This window comes from Setaria viridis, chromosome 6 (assembly GCF_005286985.2).
Source record: "Setaria viridis chromosome 6, Setaria_viridis_v4.0, whole genome shotgun sequence".
NCBI lineage: Eukaryota > Viridiplantae > Streptophyta > Magnoliopsida > Poales > Poaceae > Setaria > Setaria viridis.
The window spans coordinates 8,719,244-8,744,502 of record NC_048268.2 but is presented as its reverse complement, the minus strand read 5'-3'; the positions used below and the strand labels follow the sequence as shown (position 1 = coordinate 8,744,502).

The window sequence follows — 25,259 nt, the reverse complement described above, 5'->3', positions numbered from 1 at the left end:
ACTTGCGTATAATGGTAGATGAAATAAGTATTACGTGAAAATTTTTGAATGTGGAATGGAAACCGTATGACCGTCAGCAGCTTAGCGATATCGTCTTTTCACCGAAGTGCTACAGAGACAGAGAGCTGTGGAGGTGCACGACCCCAATGATACTGTACTACGTGGTAGAGTTTCATATGCCGCATAGGGTGATGCGGCAGTTTGGGAGGATGCAACCGTGCCCTCCTTTGGAATTATCGACTTCGCAACAGCTGCACAGGTACGCAGGAATAAATAACTATTGGAGGGTATTCAATTAACGCAATTAACGTGTTATACTAATACTTCACTAATTTCTGATGCAGTATCGACCGCAGAAAGCGGTACAAGGAAAATGATTGGAGGGTGAAGCATGACCGGTACATCCACCTGTGGCAGAACAAGGAAGGATGCGATCCTGAAGGTGGACCGTACTGGCGACCCAACAATGAGTACATAAGATGGTACTGTACTTCGACGAGAACCAAAGTGAAACCATCTTGGACTAATGTGCCCATTGAGGATGCACCGTCTGATGATGACGCTGACATAGCTGACGCGTACGACACCGTGACACGCCATGGGACACAGCCTGAGCGTGCACCTCTCCACGACTACATGGTAAGCTTTCGGTTTGTAATTATAGTATCGTCACATTGATCACTTATGGAATGAAAACTACTGCGTGCAGGGACAGCAGCTTGCAAGGCTCTCTAACGAGGCGGGCGTGATTATGGAGCACGCTGTTGGGGAAGGTGATAGTCTGCTTCGTGCTTTTGCAGAGGTAGAAGCCCAAACAAATTTTCACTTATACTCGTACTATCTTTGTAACCATAAATAACATAGTCGTGAATATATGGCAGAGGGTTCGTAAAAGTTGCAGGCGAATGGCGCAGAGGATGAACTGCATGACATCCTCAGATGCGCACGACGGGGGCAATGTCCAGGGTACTTCTTCAGGATCACGTCGGACTGCATTGGTGACTACCCCCAGGGCTGCAACACCGTCCACTGCGGCAGGTCCTAGCAGGAGATCGCGAGGTAAGGAACCTGCATCCCCTCAGGAAAGCGAGGACTCGGAAGGTGAGCAGTCTGAGGATGATGACCCTACGTATGGTGAGGAACTCGAGATTTCTCACGATGCTCCACCTGTGACTCAGACGCAGGGAGAGTTTAGCCAGGTATATTCAGAAGTTCCTCCAAATTCAATTATACATTTTAATGTTCGCTCCCGAAGTGTCATACAAATTTTATGATTTGTGCCCAATTATTCAATAGGAACCTGCAACTCATACCCGGTTGCCACGCCGACGTCGTCGTTCCCGGGACCACACCGACGTTGGCAGCGCCAATGTGCTGCCCACGCATCCAAGGAGGGAGCGTCGCCCAAGAGATCCTTTTAGCCCTCCGGATGAGCGGCGGTCACGCCACTGAACCTAGCATGTGCCCAATTATTCCATGTCACGTTTATTCATGTCACGTTTGTAAAAGACTAAGTTGGTAAAAGACTAAGCATGTTAGGTTTATTCATGTCACGTTTGTAAAAGACCCCGTTGGTTGTTACGTTTTTTTATGTCCGTACAATGTTATATGTTTGCTCCATGATGTACTTGTAGTTCGTGTATTTTTCCGTAAATGTTCAGCACAAAAATACGTTTCGGATTGTGCAGCGCGCTCCTGATGCCCCACCCCCCTGGGCCGAAACCTAATGAAAGTTTACTAAAATTGGCGCGGCAGCGCACCCTTGCCGCCACCACCCCCCCCGGCGAAACCTACTGAAAGTGGGTTGCATTTGGCGCGGCAGCTCACCCCTGCCGCGCCAGGCCGCCTGGCGCGGCAAGACCGGCCACCCCCCCGGCGAAACCTACTGAAAGTAGGTTGGATTTGGCGCGGCAGCTCACCCCTGTTAGTAGTACAGAATACTAGGAGTAGGTAGCAAATCAGATCAGCTGCCTGAGAAGTGCTGTATGTGAGAAACAGAAAAAAGATGAAATAAAAAGGAACCAAGGAATCTACCGTCCGGTTTCCTGCAAGCGACCCAAGGAAACGCGTGGAAATTGGACGCTGGTCTGTGCACGGCCTGGCCTCTCTCGCATAGTTCACTACGTCGTCGTCTAGTCGGGATGTTTCGTCGGTTTTCCTTTGTTTCCATTCAGGTCTACCTTATTCCTTCTGGGTCGGGAAGATGCATGGAGATTGACTACGGTGATCCGTGGACAGGAGGTCAGGAAAACAACACGCCAAAACCACAAGAAGCCAGTCATGTCACGGCAAACTTTGATGCGTTTGAACATAGTTCTCTCGGAAATGAAAATAATTTTTGACAACTAATTGTAGTTTCCAGAATAAATATAAACATAATGTTCTACATAGTTTTCACAGCTACAGAGAAACATGATCCAGCTACATCAACACGTTCATCTAGTCCGAGTCACCTTCATATAGTAACTCGTCGTCATCATCATCATCATCATCATCTCCGGCAACAACAACTCCCTTGCCTTTCTTATCGACATTAACCTTACCAACAGGTAAATCGGCAACAAGAGCCTTCATCGTCTCCATCTGTGCCTCTTCCGCTTTTTGTTGTAACTCTTCCATTTCAAGCCTTCTTTTTCTTGCCCTAACTTGCTGCAAATATTGTTCCCATGAACCCTCAGGGTATTTCACATTCGGATCAACCACATAACCTAAGCGATCTCTTTCCTCCATCAACCTTTGTTTCTCCAACTCCCTCTCCTCCTGCAACTTCCTCCTATTTTCTCTCTTCTCATTTTCAGTTAGAGGTCGTGGATACTTGGATCTATTTTGCCTCCAATACTTAATAATAGTTTCCCTTGCATAAAGTCCTTTAGGTTCCACTCCAGTCTCATGCACCATATCTTGATATATTTTTCCCCAAAGCAAGTCGTCGTCAGGAATAGGCACATCATACTTCTTCCTAATCTTTTCTTTAATTTCTTGTTGTTTCCTTGACTTCCATGGTTCCGATGTATTTCCCAACTTTAATAACAAATCATATCGACCACAAAAATCTTCCCAATCACATGTCCTTCCCTCCTGCAACAACAATTAAATATTCTTACAAATTTGAATCAAGTTACAACCTTCATAAAACATAAGAGACGAGTAGTTACTAACCCAGTAATCGCCATGTGCATTTCCACAGAACGAACCATATCCAAGTTCAGAAGGCACCACACCTTCTGTTGCCAATATACCACACTTGCATCTATCACTAGGAGAGGACACACATGGCCACGGTGCATTTTCACTTTCAAACTCCCGCACTTCCTCCTCTGTTGGCCACATTGCCATTGGGCCGTATATATACTCATTGAAATCACACAACGGCCACCCATCCTGCAAAAAACCCACGACGTGAACTACTCATATGTAAAGTAACTACAAAACGCTGCTCCAACTTCCAAGCAATAACATCAAGTTAAAGTATGAATAATATACTGCAAAATTATAACTGCTAGCTAAACGACATACTAATATTCTCATAATATACTTACATGAGTCTTTAGGGAGCATCGAAAGAATGGAGTAAACTTAGGTGGATCCCCTAAGTTAGGACGCATAAGCTTAGCAGGAACACCACACTTGCACATGGGAGGATCCCTCACACGCCTACAAGCAGCCTCCTGCTTCTCCTCATCGGTCATCCTAGGTGGGTTTGGTGGAGGAGGAACCCAACGCCTAAACTGATGGTATGGTTTAAGCTCTGTGCTATGATATGGGAATAGGCGGATCCTAGGATCATATTTGTCGGGTCCATCGATCCACTGAAAGAAATCGCAAGGTGCGACAGGCAATGGATCAAAAGTCCATTTGCATATATAGAAGGCTCTTCCGGCTGTCTTTGGATGCCTTGATTGTTTCACCTCTGCTTGCGCGCCACATCTACAAAGTGGTACCGGAAGAGCAGGAGGTACGGGACCAGCAACATTGGACTCGCCCACATAACGCACATACCACCTACGCCGTTTGTATTCACAACCAAACGACACCATCTCACCTGGAAATCAAGTGCAACAAATTTAATATACAAATAAACTTTACACACGTAATCCATACTAGCTATATACATCATTTTGATAAAATGTAAACAATCGATCTACAAAATACAAACACTGAAACAGAAATGAGACTAATTAATTGAACATATAAAAAAAATACATGTCATGTAAACCACACAATTGGATGAATATATACCTTAATCGAAGCATTCAACGAGTTCTACACGTCAATATCGCGGGCAGAGACTCAATTGCGTATGAACTACGTATCATCTAACACAAAACACCATTGCATTTCATTGAAATTTCAAATCACTAACCTAACCCTAAGTCACCTAAACATCCTCCGATCTACCAAATGCAATGGTAAAACACGAGAATAAGTAGGGGAATACCTTCCACACGAAGCAGGGATCGATTCCCACTACTTTCCCCCACCAAAAACGCCGGATTTTTGGTGGATTTGGGGGTGGGGTGGCGGGGGCCGGCGCTGCAAGGTGCTGCTGTGTGGTGTTTCTGGAGGAGGAAGAAAAGAGGGAGGGAGGAGGAAGGGAGCCGGCGCGCGGGCTTAGTGTTGGCCCTGCCGCGCCAGGCGGGCTGGCGCGGCGAACGCACGCCCACGTCAGCGCCCACCTGGCGCCGCGACTCGCCGCGCCAGTGTGGCAGGGGGCTGCCGCGCCAGTGCATGTGGCGCGGCAGTATGTTCCTGCCGCGCCAGGCGGTCTGGCGCGGCCAAAAGGGTTAGGCCGCGCAAATAAAACCCCGCTGAGGTTATTTTTAAAAATAAAGAAAAAAAAGGGTTAAAAGTAAAAAAAACTTCCCGAGCCGAAGCCGCGCTGTAAACAAGCTCAAGTGAACAGGCTTCACTGTAGCCCAGCCCACCCGGCCCGCAAGTGGCCGAGGTCCTCCACCTTTTTTTTTTCTTCCCTGAAGCAACGCCGTCGGCTGAGGAGTTCGGAGACGCGCACGCCAATCTGCCACCACCGAGATTCACACGGAAACTAGCCAGTCATCTAGACCCAGATCTCTCTCGCTCGCTCACCGGGCCGCGCCAATGGCATCCGCCGGCGCCGATGAGGCCTCTGCGGCGGCGCAGCCCAGGGCCGCCATCACGCACGTCATCTTCGATATGGACGGCCTCCTCCTCGGTATCCTCTCTCTTTTCCTCCTCTGTTTCCTGGATTCAAAGCGAGAGTCTTGTCTCCCGATTCTACGGGACTTGCGCTGGTTCTGAGTGCGTCTGGTGGTGTTGCAGACACGGAGGGCTTCTACACGGAGGTGCAGGAGAAGATCCTCGCCAGGTACGGCAAGGTCTTCGACTGGTCCCTCAAGGCGAAGATGATGGGCAAGAAGGCCGCCGAGTCGGCGCGCATCTTCGTCGACGAGTGCGGCCTCGACGGGCTGCTGACACCCGAGCAGTTCCTCGAGGAGCGCGAGAGCATGCTCCAGGCGCTCTTCCCATCCTGCACAAAGCTGCCAGGTGAGCGAATGATAACCCCACATGTCTACGTTTTGGCATAATCGTTCAACATTATTGTAGGAAATAATCTATTTTTGATTATTTCGTTTGCGCGGTGAATTGCTGGGGAAAAGATAACTCAAAAGGAACGAACTTGCGTTGCCAAAGGTTGTCTATTCAGTTGTAATTCCTAGATTGCTTTGGGCATTTAGTTTTAGCAAGATGCAGTTTTGGGCTGCTTGTTTAGTCAAGTGTCCTGTGATTGCCTTAAGTTATTCTTCAAATTGTTATAATGTCCTAGGTGTAGCATGCTGACTCAGATATGTATGTAAATAGTTTGCTTATCGTAGCACATAATGAAACCTGTTTCTTGCAGGGGTACTACGTTTGATCCATCATCTTCATGCGAATGGAATACCAATGGCTGTTGCAACAGGGTATGTCTTTACATGTTCTCATCCATTTGATCTTAGTTTTGTAAACTATCCTTTCTGCTATTGTGCTTTTCTGAATAAGAATCGTATGAATGATCTGTTCTTTCATGTGGCTTACAGATCCCATAAACGTCATTTTGCACTGAAGACACAGAACCACCAGGAAATGTTCTCCCTGATGCATCATGTTGTCATGGGGGATGATCCGGAGGTGAAGGCTGGCAAGCCATCTCCTGATATTTTCCTCACTGCTATGAGGAGGTTTGAGGTATTGAGTTTCACGATATGGTGCAATGTTATATTCCTCTAGGATACCTCCTGATTCATTTGCATTACGTTGTTTTCAGGGCAATGTAGAACCCAGTAAATGCTTGGTTTTTGAAGATGCGCCATCCGGTGTAGCAGCAGCGAAAAATGCTGGAATGTAAGTGGTTGTTCTAGGTACACGTTTCCGCAAACTTTTGCTCTCTGACGGCAAACTCTGCTTCTTATGCAGGTCTGCGGTGATGGTTCCAGATCCGAGGCTTGATGTTTCATACCACAAAGGAGCTGACCAAGTTCTTAGTTCATTGTTGGACTTTAAACCCAGCGAATGGGGCTTGCCGCCTTTTAATGAGTAGACAAATTTTGTATAATGAGAGAACTCAGTGAAGGACGTGAGAAATTCAAGCGCTGAAAGCGTTAAGATGTTGCTCATTGATTTGTCTTAGGCCTTGGGCCATAGTAACAATTTGAGGATTCTTGTTGCCTCTTATTCAATGAAGATCGTATGACAGTAATACAGATGTGTTCATGTATGTCTTAGTTTTCTTTGCAAGTGCGCAAGATGTTATGTCGCTTGCATCTAGCAAATCAAGTATTTACAGTCAAACTTGTAAACAATCAATGAAATAAGCATGTTATCAGTATCCCAGCTGTGTCACTCCCTACCTTCTTTTTCAAATTTCAGTAACATTACCGAGGCTACATGGAAATGTTGTGCGGCATTTGTTGACTGCTGGGTAAGCTAGTCTTCTCGTTACAAACTAGATACGATCATCTAATATTCAGAAATTTGTTGGTCTTGAAGTTGATATATACGTCGTACATTTAAGGTATGCCCATGGAGGTGCGAGAGTTAGTGAAAAACTATCCATCACGGGTGAGGGGAGACAAACATGGAATTCCTAGGGATCACCGGCATGACCACCTGTCCACCTCCATTTACAGCAGCGTCTGCCACAGATTAACCTCAAATGTCAGGCTCCCATCCGCTAGTCTACACAATCCATTTTTATTAGTTCATAACAGTCAGCTGGAATGATCAAAACCAACCAAAAAAATTAAATATTAGTTCCCTTTGTGAAGTGTATCACACTCATAGTATCATGACAATGGGGAAATATTGCCCAACTCACCATGTACAGATTTGTGCTTGACTTCTGTGTCAGCTTATCGCCAATACTGAGCCCATCTATGGATGGTCTCAACCATTTGTGGGAACAGTGCACTGACGCTTTCATTGATAAGATCCTGGAAGAAATGGATAGCCTCCTCATCATCCAGATCCAGTCGGAATTTCTCCTGGAGCTGATAGACGATGCGCCACAGAAACAGCAAACATGTCATTTTGACTGCTCTTTCTAGAGTCCACAAGTTCAACTCGTAAAAAAACAAATTTACCTTGAGACCTCCACTTTCATCGGCAGAGATATCTGGAATGCCTGACCGTTCCATCAGCTTAAACAGATTCAAAATGAGGCTGCTCGACTTTCTTAGAATGTTGTACGCTTCACAGCAGTAGGACTTGAATCTCGTATAGTATTGGCTGAAACATAAACGTAAGTTTTGACAGTACATAACCATCTATCGAATGAGTGAAAGCACAAATATTTGACGAAATCGTTCAACGAATTACCTTTCTGCACCACCCATGGCCTCAACCATTTCTTTACATAGCTTCATCGGTGGTGGAAATGGCTTTGGATCTCGGCCAAGGATAAAAGCAAAGTCAACATGGAAGAGGCGTCCATCATCTGTTAGAAGAAGATTATCCAGATGCCTAGAGAACACGAACAAAAAATTTTATTACTGGCAAATTCTTATTTCTATATGTTGTATCATTGCCAAACGGTCAAACATGGGTAAATTAGGAAGAGGGCGAAAAAACACTGCATAACAGTGTCAGCCAGACTCTGAACATGTCCTGATCATGAACAAATTTCCATTAAAGCATGATGTGCATATCTTTATTATTTAGAACAATAACCACGAATACCCATGTTTAGCTACATAATCCTAGCTAAACACAAACAGAAATCACACATATCTTCATGCCTGGGCAATCATCATAGAAAAAAAACAAAGTGAACAGATAAATAAGTTTAAGAGTCCTCATCCGACTATCTGAGCTTGCTGATTGTAATATTAGAATAACTGCTTTGCTTATTACGGAGCTGAAAACAAGACCTCTAAACCAGAAGGTTACTATCAGAATGGTACTCAAAACCAGAATGTGTTAAGAAAACGAACCTGTCTCCAACCCCCAATATATATGTAATGACAGAGTAACCAGCACAGCTTTTTATGAAAGTTTCCAAACATTGAGCTGTTATACCAAAAGGACCATCCTCATCAGGATGGAACTTCTGTAGGTAACTTGTAATACTGCGATGTTCTGATAGGATCTGGGAACACACAATACTTCAATCAACATACCTATCTTCATGAAGTTTGTAGAAATAAAGCCTACTAATGAACCGAAGCTAGAATTTGCAGGAAGCTTCATTGCATGGAAAGAATGTATTGGCATTTGGCAACTCAACAGTAGCCATTACCAAGTTACCTGTGCGAGAGAACTGGAAGGTATGAATTCAAGCATCCCTTCATCTTGTCCAGTTGCAAGAACTCGATATGGGGTAAGGTGCAAGTCCAGGTTTTCTAGTTTGAGTAATCGGTCCATCAAAGAAACTGTTTGAATGACCTACAAATTATACCAAAACGATTAGCCATGATTCTCTCCTCCCATTCAAGTCCTATGTCAATGGATACCCTTGAACATGTTACAAGTTGTCAAGTGAGTAATTGATTAATATTAATCACCCATTTAGAGATGGCAAGCACCAAAACCATTACACAAAGAGTTGTGTACAGCCTGGAACAAAAGTAAAGCATTTGCTAGTAAATGTAAAGCAACAATGATTACTTACCAACTGATCTTGTCGGAGGTCATCTCCCTTTTTGTAAATAATCTTGGATGTTCCCCCGTTTGCTGTCTTAAATGTCAGGCGCAAAGGGTTCAAGGCACTTTTAAATATAGATGATTCTTGAGGCACAACTCCTGTAAGGAGAAGAGTTGGCGCTAAAGGTGAACGAATTGGCTGGAACCAGTTCAAAAGAACAAGTCAGTTATAGATATGAAGCAAAGTTTGTCTGTGACCACTTTTTTAACACTAACAGACAATACAGATATACCTCATCAAAGTTTGTAAGCTCACTGAAAACTCCAGATAATAACTGCCTGAGTTTTTCAATTTTCTTTTGTGCACTACCGCGTACATTTCTTACATCCTTCATAATAGAACATAATTGAGCAGTGAGGTCTGTCTGCCGGGTTAAACTCTGCCACAGTCGAAACCCATCTTCATCCCCATCCTCCCTACCAACTAACTGTGAAGAACAGAAACAGAATTATATAAACAATGCATATTTGCAAACTGGGAATGATATAACCAAGAGGATTATGCAAAAGAAGGAAAATCATACTTTCATCATACTATTTTCAAGCATGTCATATGTACCGTAGTATCGTCTTGCATATGCGGGACTATGAAGCTCAACTAGTATATACCACCGAAGGAAGCTAGCAATTTCAATGTTCGACAAAGCTGGAAGGCGAGGGGGGAAAGAGATAACAACATTGTCGTTAGCTGTTACAGAAACAGTTTACAGAGAAGCTAAAAGCTGACAAAATGTCTGCTAGGTAAAATTTCTGCATTTCACGCAAAGCTAAAAGTTTACAGGGAAGACTCAAATCTTGCATCAGCAATAATAAAACTAGGCGTTTTAAGTAGCATTTGGTGCTAAAATAATTCAAACTACAGCCATAGTAATCTCGGCAATATATGCATGCATGAACAAAATGCCATTTTTTTCCTTTCGGCAAAAAAATAGTATACTTCATCAAATTTCAGTGACCAAATGGCGCAGATGGATTTGTGATCAAATATTTACATATGCACTTAAACATACCACGGTTTACAAGAAAGAGAGCCAGACGGGACTTGTCAGATCTTTCAAACCGAAGAGCTTGCACTAACTGGAGTAAATAGCACTGTAATTCTTCATCATCAGCCCTTTCAAGTACGCTGACAGCATAACCTCGGACCTTTGCACAAAAACAGTTGTTACCTTAAAGTGAAATCAGAGTCTAATTATTGACTTTAGGAAATGAGATAATAGGATAATCATTTGTAACCAAACATTTTACTCAGGAATAAAAACTTACTATTACCAATGCATGAACCTTTTCAAAAAGAAAGGAAAGCACACAAGTCAAGGAAAAAGGGCACATTAGATCATCTTATGCAAATGATAGAGGTCTTGGATAAGAATCTACAATGCGGTAAAGTGCTGACAACTCTTTACTTCAATGACGTTGAGGTATCAAGTAAAGAATGTCTAATAAATGGTGTGCCAGGTAAGCAACCAGCAAACACCTACAGCTGCAATGCCACCTCCAACCCAGGTGAAAACCTACTGCAAAAACTGCACAAAGAAATTTGCCAAAAGAATGTATTTTTTTACTTGTTGACAGCAAACTGCTAGAAAAATTCCAGAACAAGAATGGCATCAGGATTCAGATTAATTCACGTAACTGAACAAAGGATGAAGAAGAAAAATTTATATGTAATTTAAGAAAAATCTACAAATAAGTTAACATAATACAACCAGAAGATGTACAAATAAAGGCGGCAGATGCATACTTCGTCACTTTCAAAATCCGGTGAGAGAAGCTCCAGTGCATCAGCTACATCAATCATTTCCCACTTTCCAATCAATTCAATAGCTTGCTTAGCTTCCTGCATAGCATTATCACATTTAGGATTAAGACCATGTAGTGTTCACTACTGTGAAAATCAACACTAGATCCCTTCCAGTATACATGTAAAAAAAGAATTTGACACGATCGACGGCAGATCTAGACAAGCTGATCATCGGGGCCATGTCCAAAAGGAGGCTGGGGTCACACTGCTGCAAACAGTGATTTTCCATTGAACTTAGCAAACTTCATCGGGGTCAGCTGACCCTGATAAACCCCCCTAGATCCGCCCGTGGACATGATAAAAATGTGACATCAGATAAGCTAAATGCAGATTTTCAGTACACTTCGTCCAGGCAGACCTAATATGACAGTACAAAACAAAAGAAGCATTTGCACATATGGGTTTCTTTTACTAACTTGGTTATCGCTCCAATCCACTGAACGGACAAATTTCGTTAGAGCTTTCTTCTCAGACATCAAAGAGAAACGAAATTTCCACACCAATTGCTTCTCATAAACCTCTAAAGTACGTGTAGGAGGAAACTTAATAATTGTTTGTAGTAACCTACATGGTAAGAACAAAATCAATCAGTTAGAAACTGACCAACAGCCCAACACGCTTAACATAAATAACAAAGTTCTGCTTCCAGCATCTCCTAATTCATTCAGCTGGAATGTGGTTGGCTCGCAAGTTCATGACAGCATGAAACCAAAAGTTAGAGAAGATTCCTCACAAAAGATCATAAGTTGACAGCAGGGAGGAAGAAATAAAAAAAATACAACTTGCACTTACTTTCGCTCATTTGAGCTTGGTTTTAGATCTCTATCAACTATCCCACGAGTCAAGCTCCTAGCAAGCTTTAACTGCTTGTGCTCAGATGGATTGGTTCGTCCAAGTTCAGGGTCCCATACAGTAACCAGCTCATTTGATAATGATACCGGGGCTGGAATATAAAAGTTTGCTCCAGATTCCTGCATGGACAAAAAAGAGTCAACACTTCTCCAGCAAAGATGAACAACCACATTTGCTATAACTTGCAAGCAGAAGTCATGTTCAGATAAATATTATATGACTCCACAACTTCAGACGGTGAAGTCCTCCAATTACAATAAGTAGCATGGGAAATCCCCTTGTGCACAAAAACACAAGCAGATAACTTTTAACAGATAAAATGGTCATTTGGCCACATAGTTAGTTAAAGAAAAAAAGGCTAGTACCATAACATATATGTATAACAAGGTGAGACAATTAACCTGGAAGACAACTCTATGTTCGAAACTGCACAATTCAACAACCAGGCTAGGGTACAAATTGGCCTTCCGCTCACACTCTTTCTCCTTAGCTTTCTCCATAGCACTGAAGGAAAGACGATCAAGCCAATCCACATGTTGTATCTGCCCTCTCTCATACTTGTTAACAAGCCTCTCCAAACGCTCTATCTCACCCCTCTCATTCTTAGGAACCTAAAAGATACATAGGGAAAAAAAAAGGTAAGTCCACCTTGAGGTAATAAAAGCAAACAACAAGTGCAGACATTAGTTGAGAAGAGAACTACAACAGATGAATCCCGAGTTCAAGGAAGCAAAGCTGCATGTTACCTTGCCAGGGGTTGTGGTGGGGACTCCTCCATCTGCTTCCTTTTTGGGCCATAGCCGCAGCTTCTGCCTTCCTGTTTTAAGCTGCCTTTTGCTGTTGAAAAGAAATATGGTGGCCCCACCAACAATCTCAGGGTCCTCACCAGATGAGACATCCCACACCTACATGAGAGATAAAAAGAAACACAGGAAGCTAAAACGCAAGGGAATCCATTTAGTTGAGAAGTACATAACCACGATGGACACCGATAACCTAATTAACAGGTTTTATTAACACATGGCACACCACTTATTCATTAGGCATAGCAAGGCTACTTCCTAAAAATAGTGTGCCATCACTACTATGAAGGTATAACCAGGGCATTAAATTTTGATTCATAATTAATGGTGATCTCCAACGAAATTGACAACAAAACACATCTTCCTATTTGGTTTATTCAAAGTGTAAATGGAAATCATACATTGTCTCTACTTTGGGAAGCTAACATTTTCTACCAATCAAATGAACAACTGCACAACATGTTCAGTACAACACAATTTTATTAGATTAAACAAATATGTTTAATTTGTTCAGTCTTCATATTCACAGGAAACCCTCCAAATGTATGCTAAAAAAATATGGACCTCTGACACACACATATAGTATTCCTTTAATTTACAACTTACAGGAATGGTGTGCAAATCTAAGAAATATACCGTAAATGCAAGCTGTGAGAGGGAAGTCAGGTCCCTGTATTTGGTACTTAGTGTTATCAGTTCATTCCAAAAGTACGTTGGTCCTGAAGGTTCCAGCCTAGCATGAGAAAAATTGTGCATTAAACTCCAAGAAACAGCACCTGTACTAATGATGATTCCATAGAAAGAACATTTGAAGTAGATGTTCTAGTTTTGTCCTAAAAACTTCTCTAACTTCAACCAAATTTATAGAAAAATATATTAACATCTACAATACCAAAAAAAAATGCACTGTCAATTTCATGGTGGATTTAATGAAACTAATTTGTTATTGTAGATGTTGGTGCATTCTTCTATAAACTTGATCAAAATTAGAGAAGTTTGAGTTGGGACAAAACTAAAACATCTTAATTTTTGAAACAGAGGGTATACATAACAAAGTGTACCTTGTCTTTACAGGCAACCCAAATAGTATCCCATCGATATATAGCTTGCACTCAACAAAGAGCTCTGGGACTTTTTGCTGCGTCAATAGGATATGTTCTGGAAACAGGGAACATAAATGAATTGTGGAATATACATGAAAGAGAAAGCAGACTTAACATAAAAGATTTCTTTCTTGGCAAGAAGTACAAGAAGAAGTTAAAGTAGCCTTTGTTTTTCCTGTGGGATGGAAATATGGAATGAAGAGGCAGAAGCATGGAGAATTGAAGTAAAGACTGAATAAGAAATAAATATGGATGGGTGTTGTGTAATAACGGTGAAAAACACTTCAATGCAGTCATGAATCAGCAGAGGAAATTACAGGATCACTTGGATTGGGATCACAGTTGGGCGAATTTGGGACTGAAAACAAAATTGGAAAAAGATGGGTTTTTGAAGCGGGTGGTAGCATAGCGAGCACATCAGGCCGAATTGGCGAGCAAATTGAAGGGGAGGATAGAGGTAGTAGTAATATACCTGCGTGGAGGACGCGGAAGGCGAGCGGGAGGCTGATGTCGCAGGACAAGAAGAACCGGAACTCATTGCCGCCGCCGACCATCTTTCGGTGACGAAGAACCGATATGCTGCGGGAGAGGAATTCGAGGAAGGTGTGACTGGATCAAAAACGCGCGCAGCAATTGCGGTTGCTTGGCATGGACGGCGTGGGGCCGGACCGCCGGAGGAGGAAGAGGACGCCGGGGAGAAGTGGGGAGAAGCGGCTGCGGACGGGCGGGGCAATTGCAGCGGGGGGCGACGAGTGAAGGGCTTGCGGTTTTGCTGATCCTCTCCTTCTCCCTCTTTTTTTCCCCGCGTGTACAGGCGGCGATCGAGCCGACGAGGAGAGATGCGGCGGCGGTGCCGGGGAGCGCCGGCGAGGAGACGGCGGTTGCGTGACTCCAGCTGCGAGGGGGTTCGCGTGGATGTGGATGAGGCTGTTCCCGCGGGTTCGACCCGAACCCGTTCCGTTCTAGTCTTCTAGATTTAGCAAGCTGGCCCGTAAACCTGTCCAAGTCAACCCATTCTTGAACCCAGCCCATTTAACCCGAAGAAATACGGCCCATTACAGGTTAACGGCTGTGTATTTCAGATTTTGATTCAGATTCCGTTACGAAAGTTCAGAGCTCGGGGACACAGAGTAACTGATTTTGACCTCTCAAAAAAAAAGAGTAACTGATTTTGAAATTTAATAACTAGACTAAAAGGAGAGTTTTTTTGAACTTACAGCTCACTAGTGCCCCAGTTTCAACTGGAACTTTTACATTTCAACGAAGTCGCACACTTTGACCCGGATCCCAACTAACTGTTTTGCTTCCACTTAAAATTCAAATCATTTCTAAGCTTTGACATTAGAGTGTCAACAATCATCTATGCGAACTAAACGTACCTCGGTTGCTTAGATTCCTTATAATTTGCCTACCTAGTTGTATTTTTCTAAATTTATTTTCTACATCAATCTTATAAGATCTGTCGGCCTGGTATCTCAGACGTGCTCGTAAGCGTAGGGTGTGGGTTCGTAGGTTTGAATGTACTCGCATGTTTGTGTGTCTACTTGTGAATTGTTTGCAATGTCTATACCATTCAAATTAAAATTGAAAACGAGGCAGCACAAGATGTTTCGCACGCAACTAAAACTGACTCAAAAGCACGGCCGAGTTCAAATAGTTGCGCCTCTGCTTCTCTCGTGCAGTAGTGCTCAGCCTTGGGGAACTTGCGTAACATATAAATGGAGAGTACTTGCATTTAACAGACAACCGAAGCAGTTTCACCTTCCCGCTGGGATTTTCACGTTTCAACTCTAAGTGATCGGATTTATGCATAAGCAAAAGAAATTTACACTTTACTTTGCTTAAATCCAACTTTCCCTGAGCTCCGACCAATCTAATTTCTGGCTTATAAACCGATGATTCACCACCCATACCTTTACACATAATCGATGATCACCCGAAACCCTATCTAAGATAACTATAATCACCATTCCAGGCTTGTTGTCAAAATTGTCCTCATCTTATACATACATATAAAGAATTTATAATACACAGGTGCAAAAGCCTCTTGATAAAATCTCAAAAACAAAAGAAAAAGGAGAGAAAAGGGTGGGGAAAAAAAATGCAGAGCCACTAGAAACATCTGATCTTAGTCCCTTGTCAGTACTCTTCCAGCAATACTTGTACATTTCCGTAACATGAATGAATGTTTGCCCCGTGAATATCGGGAATCTTTTATGTCCTAAGCTTACCACACATCCCTCAGATATCTGCCCTCCGTATGGAGATTCTTCACAAAGCTCTCTGCTTTGGAACTGTCAAGTGAACCCTGTTTTAATAAAAAAAAAGTTAGAATCTGCATGAGAAATGACGAATGTACCTTGAAGGAGTTTTTTTACGGTACACAATATTACTGCTTAGTAGTATATATAAGATTTAATCATTCATTTTACGGATAATTTAGTAATAATTACATTATAAAAAGTGATATTTGAAATGGAATGATCTTGTAAAATTTATGCTAGTGTCAAAAAAAATATTATAGTGATACCATTTATGTTCTTTTACCATGATACCCTTATACTACTCATGTATACTACCCATACCGCAGGTGAAGGTTTCAGTAGCATACAATTAATCTTGACCGTCGGATGTTTTTATACCCGTCCTTTTCGAACATAGTATAGTCTAGTATTGTGTACCGTAAAATAGTTCTTTTTTATGGTATAAGTACTTTTAGTCCAACATAAAATTGAGGCCTAGAACCATTACCTGCTCCTGAACGATGGTGTGGAGAACTTTGTGTACATCTTTGGCCATGCCTTTGGCATCACCGCAGACGTAGATGTAAGCACCTTGGGAGATCATGTCCCAGATTTCAGATGCCTGGAAATGGACAAAGGGGAATTATAAGTCAAATGGACTAGGGGCTGGAGGGGTAAGAGAAGATAATAAGAAAGGAACGGTTGAATTACTTTCTGCGCCATTTTGTGTTGCACATATTCCTTGGTAGGGCCCTGGCGCGAGAATGCAAGAACCAGCTCAGACAGTGCTCCTTGCTCAAGGAAATTGTTCAACTCATCCTCATAGATGAAGTCCTGAAAAATCAAAATTATGTCAGCTACAGCCTAGAGCAGTGCAGATATTTGGTGTTAAGTGGCATCTGTTTGGTGCGTACCATCTTGCTGTTTCTGCATCCAAAGAAGAACACGGATCGACCAAGCTCTACTCCAGATTCTTTTTGAGCTAGCCTCTCCTGGTATCATGAATGAAATTTGCATATTAGCCGTCTGGCTGATGAACAGTAGAAATGGAGAAGTAACATGGGGCAGAAATAAACCTGCAAGAAGCCACGGAAGGGTGCTAGACCGGTCCCAGGGCCAATCATGATAATTGGCACTGAAGGATCAGCTGGCAGTTTGAAGTTTGATTGCCTCACAAATATCGGAGCCCAGCTGCAGTCCTTGCTCTCTTCTGATGGAACAGCATTCTGAAAATCCATTGCAATGGCAAAGCAATTTCAGAGAAATGTGGATAACAATGACAGCTCAATTTACTCATTTAACAAGAATTATCTTTGGTACAATCACGATCAGTGAGAACCAAAAGATTTTTTTTATAGAAAGAACACAGAGATTTCAAAACCCTAAACACAGACAAAAAACAATCATAAGTTACCTTGATCCAAGTTGAGCAGACCCCCTTATGTACCCTTCCAGCAGGTGTTGTTTCATTCACAAGCGCACATGTGACATGAATCCTAGTTGGTGCCATACTGATTGAGAAAACAAAATATACAGGTCAGCAACAGAGAACTACTGATAATGAGAAGTAAAATGTAAGTCGGATTGTTTACCTTGGTGAAGATGAAATAGAGTAATATCTCGGTTGAAGACGAGGGGCCACAGCTGCAAAGAAGACTCCTAGGGGAGGCTTTGCCGAAGGGAACTCTGCCATGACTTCCAACAGGCTCCTCTGATTTGCCACAACCCATTGAGCGTACTCATCCTAAATCATGAATAAACTTGTTAAATCTTATGCTTAGGATTTCCATATAAAGATGAAAAATTGCACGGTTCACTGAGAGAAGCTCACCTTCCCAGCAGGAGAGGCCAAGAACCTCAAACGATCAGCCTCAGCAAGATCTGAAGCATGTGCAGCTAATGCAAGCAGCGAACTCTGCAAATCATACACATCATTTGATTAGTAAGATTTTGATTAAATTATCTCGTCCATTGCCATAAGAGCTGTAGGATTTTTGGCATTTTGCCCTAATAAAACGCTCACCTTCTTTGGTGAATTCAGAAGATCGGCATATCGGGCAAGTGCATTCCTCACGGTGATTGGGGAGGGGAAAGGAGGAGCAAGAGATCCACCACCTAGTGGAGTACCATCCTCATTGTCTGCATGGATGGTGAAAAATGTCTCCGGTGAGTAGCCTAACAACCTCTCTGCCTCCTCTACAACGTCAGGGCAGTTCTCGGTGTATACACCAACATGGTCACCAGTTTCATACCTGATAAGCAGCATGGTAAATTATGTCAGGAACTGAAAAATTAACAATTCCGCTAGCAGTATATTTCTGGTTAGACAATGCTCAGAAGTTTAGATGACGACTTACATAAGACCAGATCCAGCAATGTCAAATTCCAAGTGAGTGCATGAACGATCAGAAGCAGGACTGTGGAGCTCCCGCCGCACAGCCACGTTAGCCCTGAAGATACAAAGAGGATGTCCAACTTATTAATTTGAAGTCCAGTATTACAGAAAACCTTAGGGCTTCCTGCCCTTACTGCAAATGTAGGAAAAATAGAGATTCGTACCGGCAAGGGTGCTGAGCATCATGGACTGCATGACCATTTGCAAGGCTGAAGTTTTTCTCCAAATGAGCTGCCTCCTCAGGCTTCATAAATTCAACCCGGTATTCAGAAATAGCAGCTGTGTAAGTAGTGCCTGTGGAGACATCATTTTCATCACGAAGTAAACGATCCAACTCTGGCCAGAGAGCTTCTTTCCTGAGGACACAACAGAGTTCAGGAAGGGCACTGTAAATAACACTGAAGCAATCAAGTGACAAATTTTCAGCATGTGAGAGAAACTAAGAACACAGACCATGCATTGAAGTCATCCTCAATGCATTGATCATCGTCTCCAAGACCAACCGGCACAAGGCGTTTTCCACCTAGTCAAACATGAAACATCTAAGATCAGCTGAACACCTTGACTAATAAAAAAGACGACATGGTATGATAGTCATGATGCATACCCTGTTCAGTTAGGAGCTCGTCGACCACCTTGGCAACCTTTAGCAGAACCAAAAGATGAAGAAGATGAATGCCAGCATAACAAGATTTTGCAAATGGGGAAACACATAGTAAAGACGATCTGATAATTATTATCTGTGAGTACCTTGTTGAAATGCTCGTACTGTCGATTGCCCAGACCAAACACAGCATACTCAAGGTCACTCAACCATACTCCCCTCTCATTCCCCTCAGTGAACCATTTGTAGAACCTAGCGGCATTGTCTGTTGGCTCACCATCTCCGTACCTGAAATTTTACCAAACTAACATTAGCAATGTTTCCCTTGAATGTAGCAATATAGAGTAAATGAGAACATTCATCAAATTTGGACACCACCATAATTGTTAACCCAACTATTATAAGTAAGGCTTCATCCAATCTGACAAAATGAATAATAAATAAAGGCAGGCAAAGTGCAGAGGTTCTAAGAAATTTCAAGACAAGATTATGAACGTTTTGGTGTTTAGAAGCTGCAAAACTACTAATGACTTATTGAACATTTCCACATTGTGCTACAGATTGATGTGCAGCATTCAAAGTATTCGAAGACAGCATCGCACAATGGCGAGAATAAACATCTTACGTTGCCACGAAGAACAACGCTAGCTTCTCCTTCTTCAACTTCTCCTCGTATTCCTCATCCTCTGCGGCATAATCTTCCTATAAACATCCATACTTTGTGTGTAAGATCATCTGAAGCGATCCTTCTCTTATATTGATACACCAGACAAAAGTTCCATTAATGTTCATGGTTCCATGCTGTTATCTGTTTCTTACCAAGTCCGCAACTTTAAAGATTGCCTTGTCGTATCTTGCCTTTGCCTCCTCAGCAAGCGACTGTTAAATACATAGCATACCAAATAATTAGAAGACCATTATCCCTAAGAAAAGACTTGCATACACCGAAGGATGCAAACAAGGGTTCAAGACTAGAAAAGACAACTGCCTTTTCCCACCAAATCTACCAAACAACTCTTTCCCCTTTGTTTGTTCCTTCTACGCTCGAAACCAACCACGACGATGTGATTTGGTTGGGGCCCAGAAAGAAAGGTAGCAGGGAGAAGGTTTGTTTAGCCCACCAACTTCCCTCCTTGAGAGTTGACATTGACACCCACATTATTTGCAGCCAGATGGCTGTCTTGCTTATTTCTGGTCAACATGCTGCTACCGCACATGCCGTTGGCCAGTTGCAAGCAGTGGTTGAAAAAAAATCTGACGGCTGATCAAGGAAGTAGCGGCTTGACTTTTTCAAGCAAATACTACTAGGTCGGATAGTTGGACTAGGACACACCGGGAAATTGAAGTACCATACGATTCGTTCTTTGTTCCAAACTATTCAAACGTCGCGGTAACATTAGTGGCTCATGTGCGGTGAAATTTCCACCCCTCGCGAAAGCGATCTCGAGGACGGCACGACAATGATGGAGAATAATTTAAAAATCCGTCGCCATCACCGAACAAGAAGTAGTTTCTCTCCCTTAATTAGAACTCCCCGTTCCCTTGGAATTATGTAATGTTTTTTTTTGTAGCGTAAACAAGAGAAAGTTTCATTCAGCAACAATTCGTCAAAAACAAGAAAATTTAGCAGACGTCGGAGACGATGACCAACTAATTGGTTGCTGCGCAGGACGAACGCACCTTGGCGAACCCCTCGGCGGTGCCGGTCTGCGTGCCGAAGAAGACGGTGACCTTCTTCCTGCCGTCGTCGGCGAAGGCCTCGTCCGCGGCGCCCTTGGCGCCCCTGGCCTTGACCTGCGCGGCCTCCGCGACGGCCACCTCCCGCTTCCGCTTCTTCCCGGCGGCGGCCCGCCTCCAGAGCACGAAGAGCGCGGCGCCGAGCACGGCGGCCGCGAGCGTGGCCACGAGCGCGCGGCCCTCGGCGCCCTCCCCGCCCATCAGCTCCGGCGGGACGCGACCCCGCAGCAGCGCCGCCACCAGCTCCATCGCCCCCGACGTCGCCGAGTCCATCGTCACCGACTGGCCGACGATCAGCGCCGGGGTCGGTCGGTTAAACGGGGCGGTGTTGGTTGGTGGCGGGCGGATGGAGTAGGTGAGGCGACGGCAGGCAGCAGCGGGAGGAGTGAATGAATGCTGGACGCGGCAGCGGCGATGGGTTCGGTCACGGGGCCGGCAATTACAGCAGCTGCTGGAAGGAATGCTGCTGCCGGCGAGGGGGGTTGGCGCGGGGGCTTATATAGCTGGGCGGGTGGCGGGGTTGGCGCGGCGCGGTCAAACCACCTACCACCGCGGCACCGCGCCGGAGGGGCGGAGGGAGAGGAGAGGCTTCGCGCCTTCGCTGGGACTGGGACGTGGGGTCGGGGATGCCGCGTGCGGGCGTCAGTGCGTGGACCCGGAGCATGGGGTGGTGGTGGGCCCTGGTGGGGTAGGTTTCGGGGGAATGGGAGAAGCGTGGCTGCTCGGTGGCGTCGCGTTGGGAATGGGAGGTGGGCCCGCGTGTCGGGGAGGGTGTGTGTTCCGTGTTGCTGGGCGTAGGTGGGGAGAAGAGAACGAAGCAGAGGTCAAGCGTGGGAATGGGAATTGGCGGCGTGGCAGAACGGCAGAAATTATGACGTAGCTTTCGCAGCATAATTGGAAGGCGAAAATGAGACCTGGTTTAGTTCCTCAAATTGGGAGCGGCAAAGTTTGCATTTTACCATAAATGCGCAACTGTAGCATTTCGTTTGTATTTGTGAATTATTGTCCAAACATTGACTAATTAGGCTCAAAAGATTCGTCTCGCAAAGTACAACAAAACTGTGCAATTAGTTTTTAATTTCGTCTACATTTAGTATTCCATGTATGTACCGCAAATTTGATGTGATGTGGAATCTTCTTTTTGTATAGTGTCAAAGTTGGAATTTTGAGGGGAACTAAACATGGCCTGAATTTTATAGTTCGAGAAATAGCTTCTCTGCCCTTCGAATTTTGGACTCACGTCTTCCTTCGAGATTTGTGCTCGGGGCCGGGGCGGCCGGGGCTCCTATACGGGAACGGAAGCCGGATAACCTCCATGGCTTCCGGCCCATCACCCCCATCTATCCATGTTCTTCTCCTTCTCCACCAGCACTACCGCCATCGACTCCTTCTTACCTAACGTCCTAACCCCACCCCCTCCTCCATTGGTCCGGTCGACGGCGGGAGCGTCGCCACGCTTCCCCCTACCAACCGCCGCCGCCTCTTCACCCACCCTACCTAACCAGTGCGCCTCCTCACCCCCGCCATCGACCACCGCCCACCTAGGTCCAGCCCTACCCGATCGGCAGCGCTCCCACGCCGCCTCGCCTCCGCCGCCGACCTCCTCCTCTAGAGCCACCAGCCATTGGAAGCCCCGGAACCTAGAAACCCTAAAACTAACCCCGTCAACCTCGACCACCACCCCGGCAGGCGGCGACCTCGCCGCTGGCCGCTCCTCCCACCTCCTACCCGCTCCTCCGTGCTCACTCCTTGGCGGAAGGCAGCGCAAGAGGTAGCGGCGGCGTGGCGGAGAAGAGAAAGAGTGAAGGGACAGAAGAAGGGGATCAGACGGTATTCAGTGCTCGCACGAATCTTAAAGCTGTGGAAGCCAAGTAACTAACGGGCTTCCGGAAGCCAGATAGGAATGGTGGGGGCGGCCACCTCTTTCCAGTGAGGATGCGAATTCGGTATCATTGAAACCAAGGATGGATTCATTGGGCTACCATGCTGCCCAGTGGCGGAAGATGGATAAAAACTAAGTCATCTTCGAGCAATCAAAATTATTATTCCATCCGTTCCAAATTGTAGGTCGTTTTAGTTTTTTAGTTTATAGATATTATTATGCATCTAGTATAGTGTATGTATAGGTGTATAATAATATCTATAAATCTAGAAAAGTAAAAATGACCTACAATTTGGAACGACTATTTACTCACAAAAAATAATATTATTATTTGTTGTGTGGGTTTATTACCTTGCAGCCTCCACTGCTAAGCTAGGACTCCCCCTCCCTACCTTCCTCTACAATTGACATACCTTGCCATCATGCTCCTCCACCACTGATGCAGCCCACGAAGCCCTCCACATTTCACTACTGGAAAACACACCTTCAGTCCCGATTGGTAAGGGTCATAGATCCCGAAAATCCAACCGGAACTAACTATTCGAGACAAAAGGAGGGTTCTTTAGTCCCGGATCATTCACCCGGGACTAAAGACCCTACCAACAGAGACTAAAAAGTTTCCAAAAAAAAATACAAAAATGGGCCACCCACGCCCGCGCCCGCTTGGCCGCCCACCACACGCCCGCCCGTGCCCGCCTAGCCGCCCACCGCCCGCCCGTGCCTGCCCGGCCACCCGCCGCTCGCCTGCGCCGGCCCGCCTAGCTGCCCAGCCACCTGCTTGGAAGAAAGGGAGAGGAGGAGAAGGAAGAAGGAGTGATAAGTTGGAGAGGCGCCGGAGCTGCCTGTGTGCGCGAGATAAGAAAGGGAGAGGAGAAGATAAGGTGGAGAGGGGGGAGGGCGTGAAAAGGCCCCGGTTAGGCATTTAGTCCCGGTTGGTGTTTTGAACCCAGACTAAACGCCTCACCAGATTCCCTCCATTACAACTGGAACTAAAGGGGGCTCTTTAGTCCCGGTTGATATTACCAACCGGGACTAAATAGCCCATCGAGGTGGCCGTCGGTGGTTCATTTTTGACCCGGGATTAAAGGCCTTTTAGTCTTGGGCCCAAAGACAACCGGGACAAAAAGGGTTGGATGGAAGGTGAGTTCTCTAGTAGTGTTTTCTAGCTCTGGATAAAGAGAAGAAAAAGAAAATGAGAATGAAGGAGAGAAAGAGAAAATAGAGGAAGAAGAAGAAGGGAAGGATGACCCCCTCCCCACCCTAGGTTCAATCTCTGGATCCACCCCTAGTTCAAACCATATGTAGTATAAGTGATCGCAAACCGCTCAACATGATGAACCTGACCCGATTACCTTGAAAAAGAAAAACTAGTCTCAGTTGAGCTCGAGCTCCAATCTCACAGTTTTTACACCGGGGGCAGATGTGGCATCCATTTCTAGACCTACCCAATTAAAAAAAAGTTCCAAAAAAATCCAATCCAACAAGTCAAGACAAGCACAAACCATGAAACCAATATTTGGGTTGACATCTGGCTCGAGGTAAAAAGAAATGCATTGGGGATTTAAAATACTAGTTTTAGCACAATGGTCGTTTAGGACAATGACATGATCGCTAAAACACTAGTTTGGCCATTTTCTTTGAGTAATATAGATATACGAAAAATATGGCAAAGTTACGGTATTTTGAAACTATTTTAGTGAAAACGAAAGTTCCAGCGAAACGGTATTCCAAAAGTTCATGTAAGATAATATTTAAAGAAGTACTGGAATTCAAAGTTCAAACTTGCTAATTGCACGTGGCCTCAAACTAAAGTCCATGTATGACCTGCAGGAGCACTACCCTATGCAGATTTTATATACTTTTATCAAAAAGAATGAAGCTAATACATGGTGACCTCTCAAAATGGAAAAAAAAAGCTGCTAATATGGGTGGATATTTCCATCTACTAGGTGAGGAATAGTTAAAAGCATCATCAAATTGCGTACGCTGGGTAAGAAGAGAAGGGTGAGCGGATGGAACAGGTTTTTTTTTTGTGAGAAATGACTTTGACGTGATTCAATTCGGAGCGGCAGGGCAAGAAGCGGCCGGGTGGTTTCTTGGGCGAGAAAACAAAACGGAGAAGCCAAGAAGAGTTGGAACAAACGGGAACGTGGACCTCAGGGGTGCCTTGGTGGCGAAGGCCTTCCAACTCTGCCTCGATCCAAATGGCCGGGGCAAGAGGGTTGACCTGGTCTGAGCGAAGCCAGGAGCACGCAGCTGATGTGCCAGCGCACAGCAGTGAACAATCTGTTGTTGCCCAGCTGGTTACGCTATGTAGCTGCAGGTCTATCAGATGGTCAGAGTGCACGCAAATAGTGGCCCGGGCAAGAGGGTTGACCTGGTCTCAGCGAAGCCAGGAGCACGCAGCTGATGTGCCAGCGCCCAGCAGTGAACAATCTGTTGTTGCCAAATGGTTACGCTATGTAGCTGCAGGTCTGTCAGATGGTCAGAGTGCACGCAAACGGCCTTGTTTAGTTGCCATAGTTTGGAGGTGCCAAATTACTGTTACAGCACTGTACCATACTGTAGCGTTTTGTTTGTATTTGTGAATTATTGTCCAAACATTGACTAATTAGGCTTAAAAGATTCGTCTCGCAAAGTACAACAAAACTATGCAATTAGTTTTTAATTTTGTCTACAT

At 44.5% G+C, this 25,259-nt stretch overlaps 4 protein-coding genes across 6 annotated transcripts; 1 reads left to right on the top strand and 3 right to left on the bottom strand.

Moving 5' to 3' along the window:
- Positions 1 to 2,335: 2,335 nt before the first annotated feature.
- Positions 2,336 to 4,932, bottom strand: LOC140223126 (uncharacterized). The gene is made up of 3 exons (XM_072294624.1): positions 3,540 to 4,932; positions 3,160 to 3,381; positions 2,336 to 3,078 (listed from the first exon to the last, which is right to left on the bottom strand). Exons 1-3 carry the CDS (start codon positions 4,035 to 4,037, stop codon positions 2,440 to 2,442), a joined length of 1,359 nt encoding a protein of 452 aa, XP_072150725.1. The 5' UTR covers positions 4,038 to 4,932; the 3' UTR covers positions 2,336 to 2,439.
- A 28-nt stretch (positions 4,933 to 4,960) lies between these two features.
- On the top strand, positions 4,961 to 6,715 carry LOC117860577 ((DL)-glycerol-3-phosphatase 2). The gene is made up of 6 exons (XM_034743898.2): positions 4,961 to 5,191; positions 5,299 to 5,523; positions 5,879 to 5,939; positions 6,057 to 6,204; positions 6,284 to 6,360; positions 6,433 to 6,715. Exons 1-6 carry the CDS (start codon positions 5,098 to 5,100, stop codon positions 6,554 to 6,556), a joined length of 729 nt encoding a protein of 242 aa, XP_034599789.1. The 5' UTR covers positions 4,961 to 5,097; the 3' UTR covers positions 6,557 to 6,715.
- A 66-nt stretch (positions 6,716 to 6,781) lies between these two features.
- LOC117860576 (phosphatidylinositol 3-kinase, root isoform) lies at positions 6,782 to 14,667 on the bottom strand. 3 transcript variants are annotated; one of them, XM_034743897.2, is made up of 18 exons: positions 14,191 to 14,667; positions 13,677 to 13,773; positions 13,252 to 13,348; positions 12,559 to 12,717; positions 12,214 to 12,423; positions 11,753 to 11,931; positions 11,377 to 11,524; positions 10,901 to 10,996; positions 10,167 to 10,302; positions 9,681 to 9,802; positions 9,390 to 9,584; positions 9,125 to 9,295; positions 8,761 to 8,898; positions 8,448 to 8,602; positions 7,834 to 7,977; positions 7,599 to 7,743; positions 7,334 to 7,505; positions 6,782 to 7,230 (listed from the first exon to the last, which is right to left on the bottom strand). In XM_034743897.2, the coding sequence occupies exons 1-17, from the start codon at positions 14,270 to 14,272 to the stop codon at positions 7,368 to 7,370; spliced, it is 2,412 nt and encodes an 803-aa protein (XP_034599788.1). In that variant the 5' UTR covers positions 14,273 to 14,667; the 3' UTR covers positions 6,782 to 7,230; positions 7,334 to 7,367. The 3 variants fall into 3 exon arrangements, with proteins under 3 accessions (XP_034599788.1, XP_034599787.1, XP_034599786.1); XM_034743896.2 differs by having other exon boundaries at positions 6,782 to 7,194; XM_034743895.2 differs by having other exon boundaries at positions 6,782 to 7,151.
- A 1,000-nt stretch (positions 14,668 to 15,667) lies between these two features.
- Positions 15,668 to 21,179, bottom strand: LOC117861616 (NADPH--cytochrome P450 reductase). The gene is made up of 17 exons (XM_034745189.2): positions 20,641 to 21,179; positions 19,780 to 19,839; positions 19,586 to 19,662; positions 19,107 to 19,248; positions 18,964 to 19,000; positions 18,810 to 18,879; positions 18,521 to 18,712; positions 18,319 to 18,411; positions 17,985 to 18,213; positions 17,793 to 17,876; positions 17,554 to 17,705; positions 17,376 to 17,472; positions 17,038 to 17,187; positions 16,876 to 16,953; positions 16,673 to 16,795; positions 16,470 to 16,583; positions 15,668 to 16,026 (listed from the first exon to the last, which is right to left on the bottom strand). Exons 1-17 carry the CDS (start codon positions 20,968 to 20,970, stop codon positions 15,946 to 15,948), a joined length of 2,109 nt encoding a protein of 702 aa, XP_034601080.1. The 5' UTR covers positions 20,971 to 21,179; the 3' UTR covers positions 15,668 to 15,945.
- Positions 21,180 to 25,259: the final 4,080 nt, after the last annotated feature.

What these genes read in the sequence shown, in the direction of transcription:
- LOC140223126 (XM_072294624.1), bottom strand. Translation starts at nt 4,037, where the DNA reads ATGGTGTCGTTTGGTTGTGAATACAAACGGCGTAGGTGGTATGTGCGT. An exon ending in GATGCTCCCTAAAGACTCAT is followed by an intron (nt 3,382 to 3,539) that starts GTAAGTATATTA and finishes GGTTTTTTGCAG; the next exon opens with GATGGGTGGCCGTTGTGTGA. An exon ending in ATGCACATGGCGATTACTGG is followed by an intron (nt 3,079 to 3,159) that starts GTTAGTAACTAC and finishes TTGTTGTTGCAG; the next exon opens with GAGGGAAGGACATGTGATTG.
- LOC117860577 (XM_034743898.2), top strand. Translation starts at nt 5,098, where the DNA reads ATGGCATCCGCCGGCGCCGATGAGGCCTCTGCGGCGGCGCAGCCCAGG. An exon ending in TATGGACGGCCTCCTCCTCG is followed by an intron (nt 5,192 to 5,298) that starts GTATCCTCTCTC and finishes GTGGTGTTGCAG; the next exon opens with ACACGGAGGGCTTCTACACG. An exon ending in GCAGCGAAAAATGCTGGAAT is followed by an intron (nt 6,361 to 6,432) that starts GTAAGTGGTTGT and finishes CTTCTTATGCAG; the next exon opens with GTCTGCGGTGATGGTTCCAG.
- LOC117860576 (XM_034743897.2), bottom strand. Translation starts at nt 14,272, where the DNA reads ATGGTCGGCGGCGGCAATGAGTTCCGGTTCTTCTTGTCCTGCGACATC. An exon ending in TTGAAAATAGTATGATGAAA is followed by an intron (nt 9,585 to 9,680) that starts GTATGATTTTCC and finishes TGTTCTTCACAG; the next exon opens with TTAGTTGGTAGGGAGGATGG. An exon ending in GCCATGGGTGGTGCAGAAAG is followed by an intron (nt 7,744 to 7,833) that starts GTAATTCGTTGA and finishes TTTATGTTTCAG; the next exon opens with CCAATACTATACGAGATTCA.
- LOC117861616 (XM_034745189.2), bottom strand. Translation starts at nt 20,970, where the DNA reads ATGGACTCGGCGACGTCGGGGGCGATGGAGCTGGTGGCGGCGCTGCTG. An exon ending in CCGCCGAGGGGTTCGCCAAG is followed by an intron (nt 19,840 to 20,640) that starts GTGCGTTCGTCC and finishes TGTATTTAACAG; the next exon opens with TCGCTTGCTGAGGAGGCAAA. An exon ending in GATGCTCAGCACCCTTGCCG is followed by an intron (nt 18,412 to 18,520) that starts GTACGAATCTCT and finishes TTGTATCTTCAG; the next exon opens with GGCTAACGTGGCTGTGCGGC.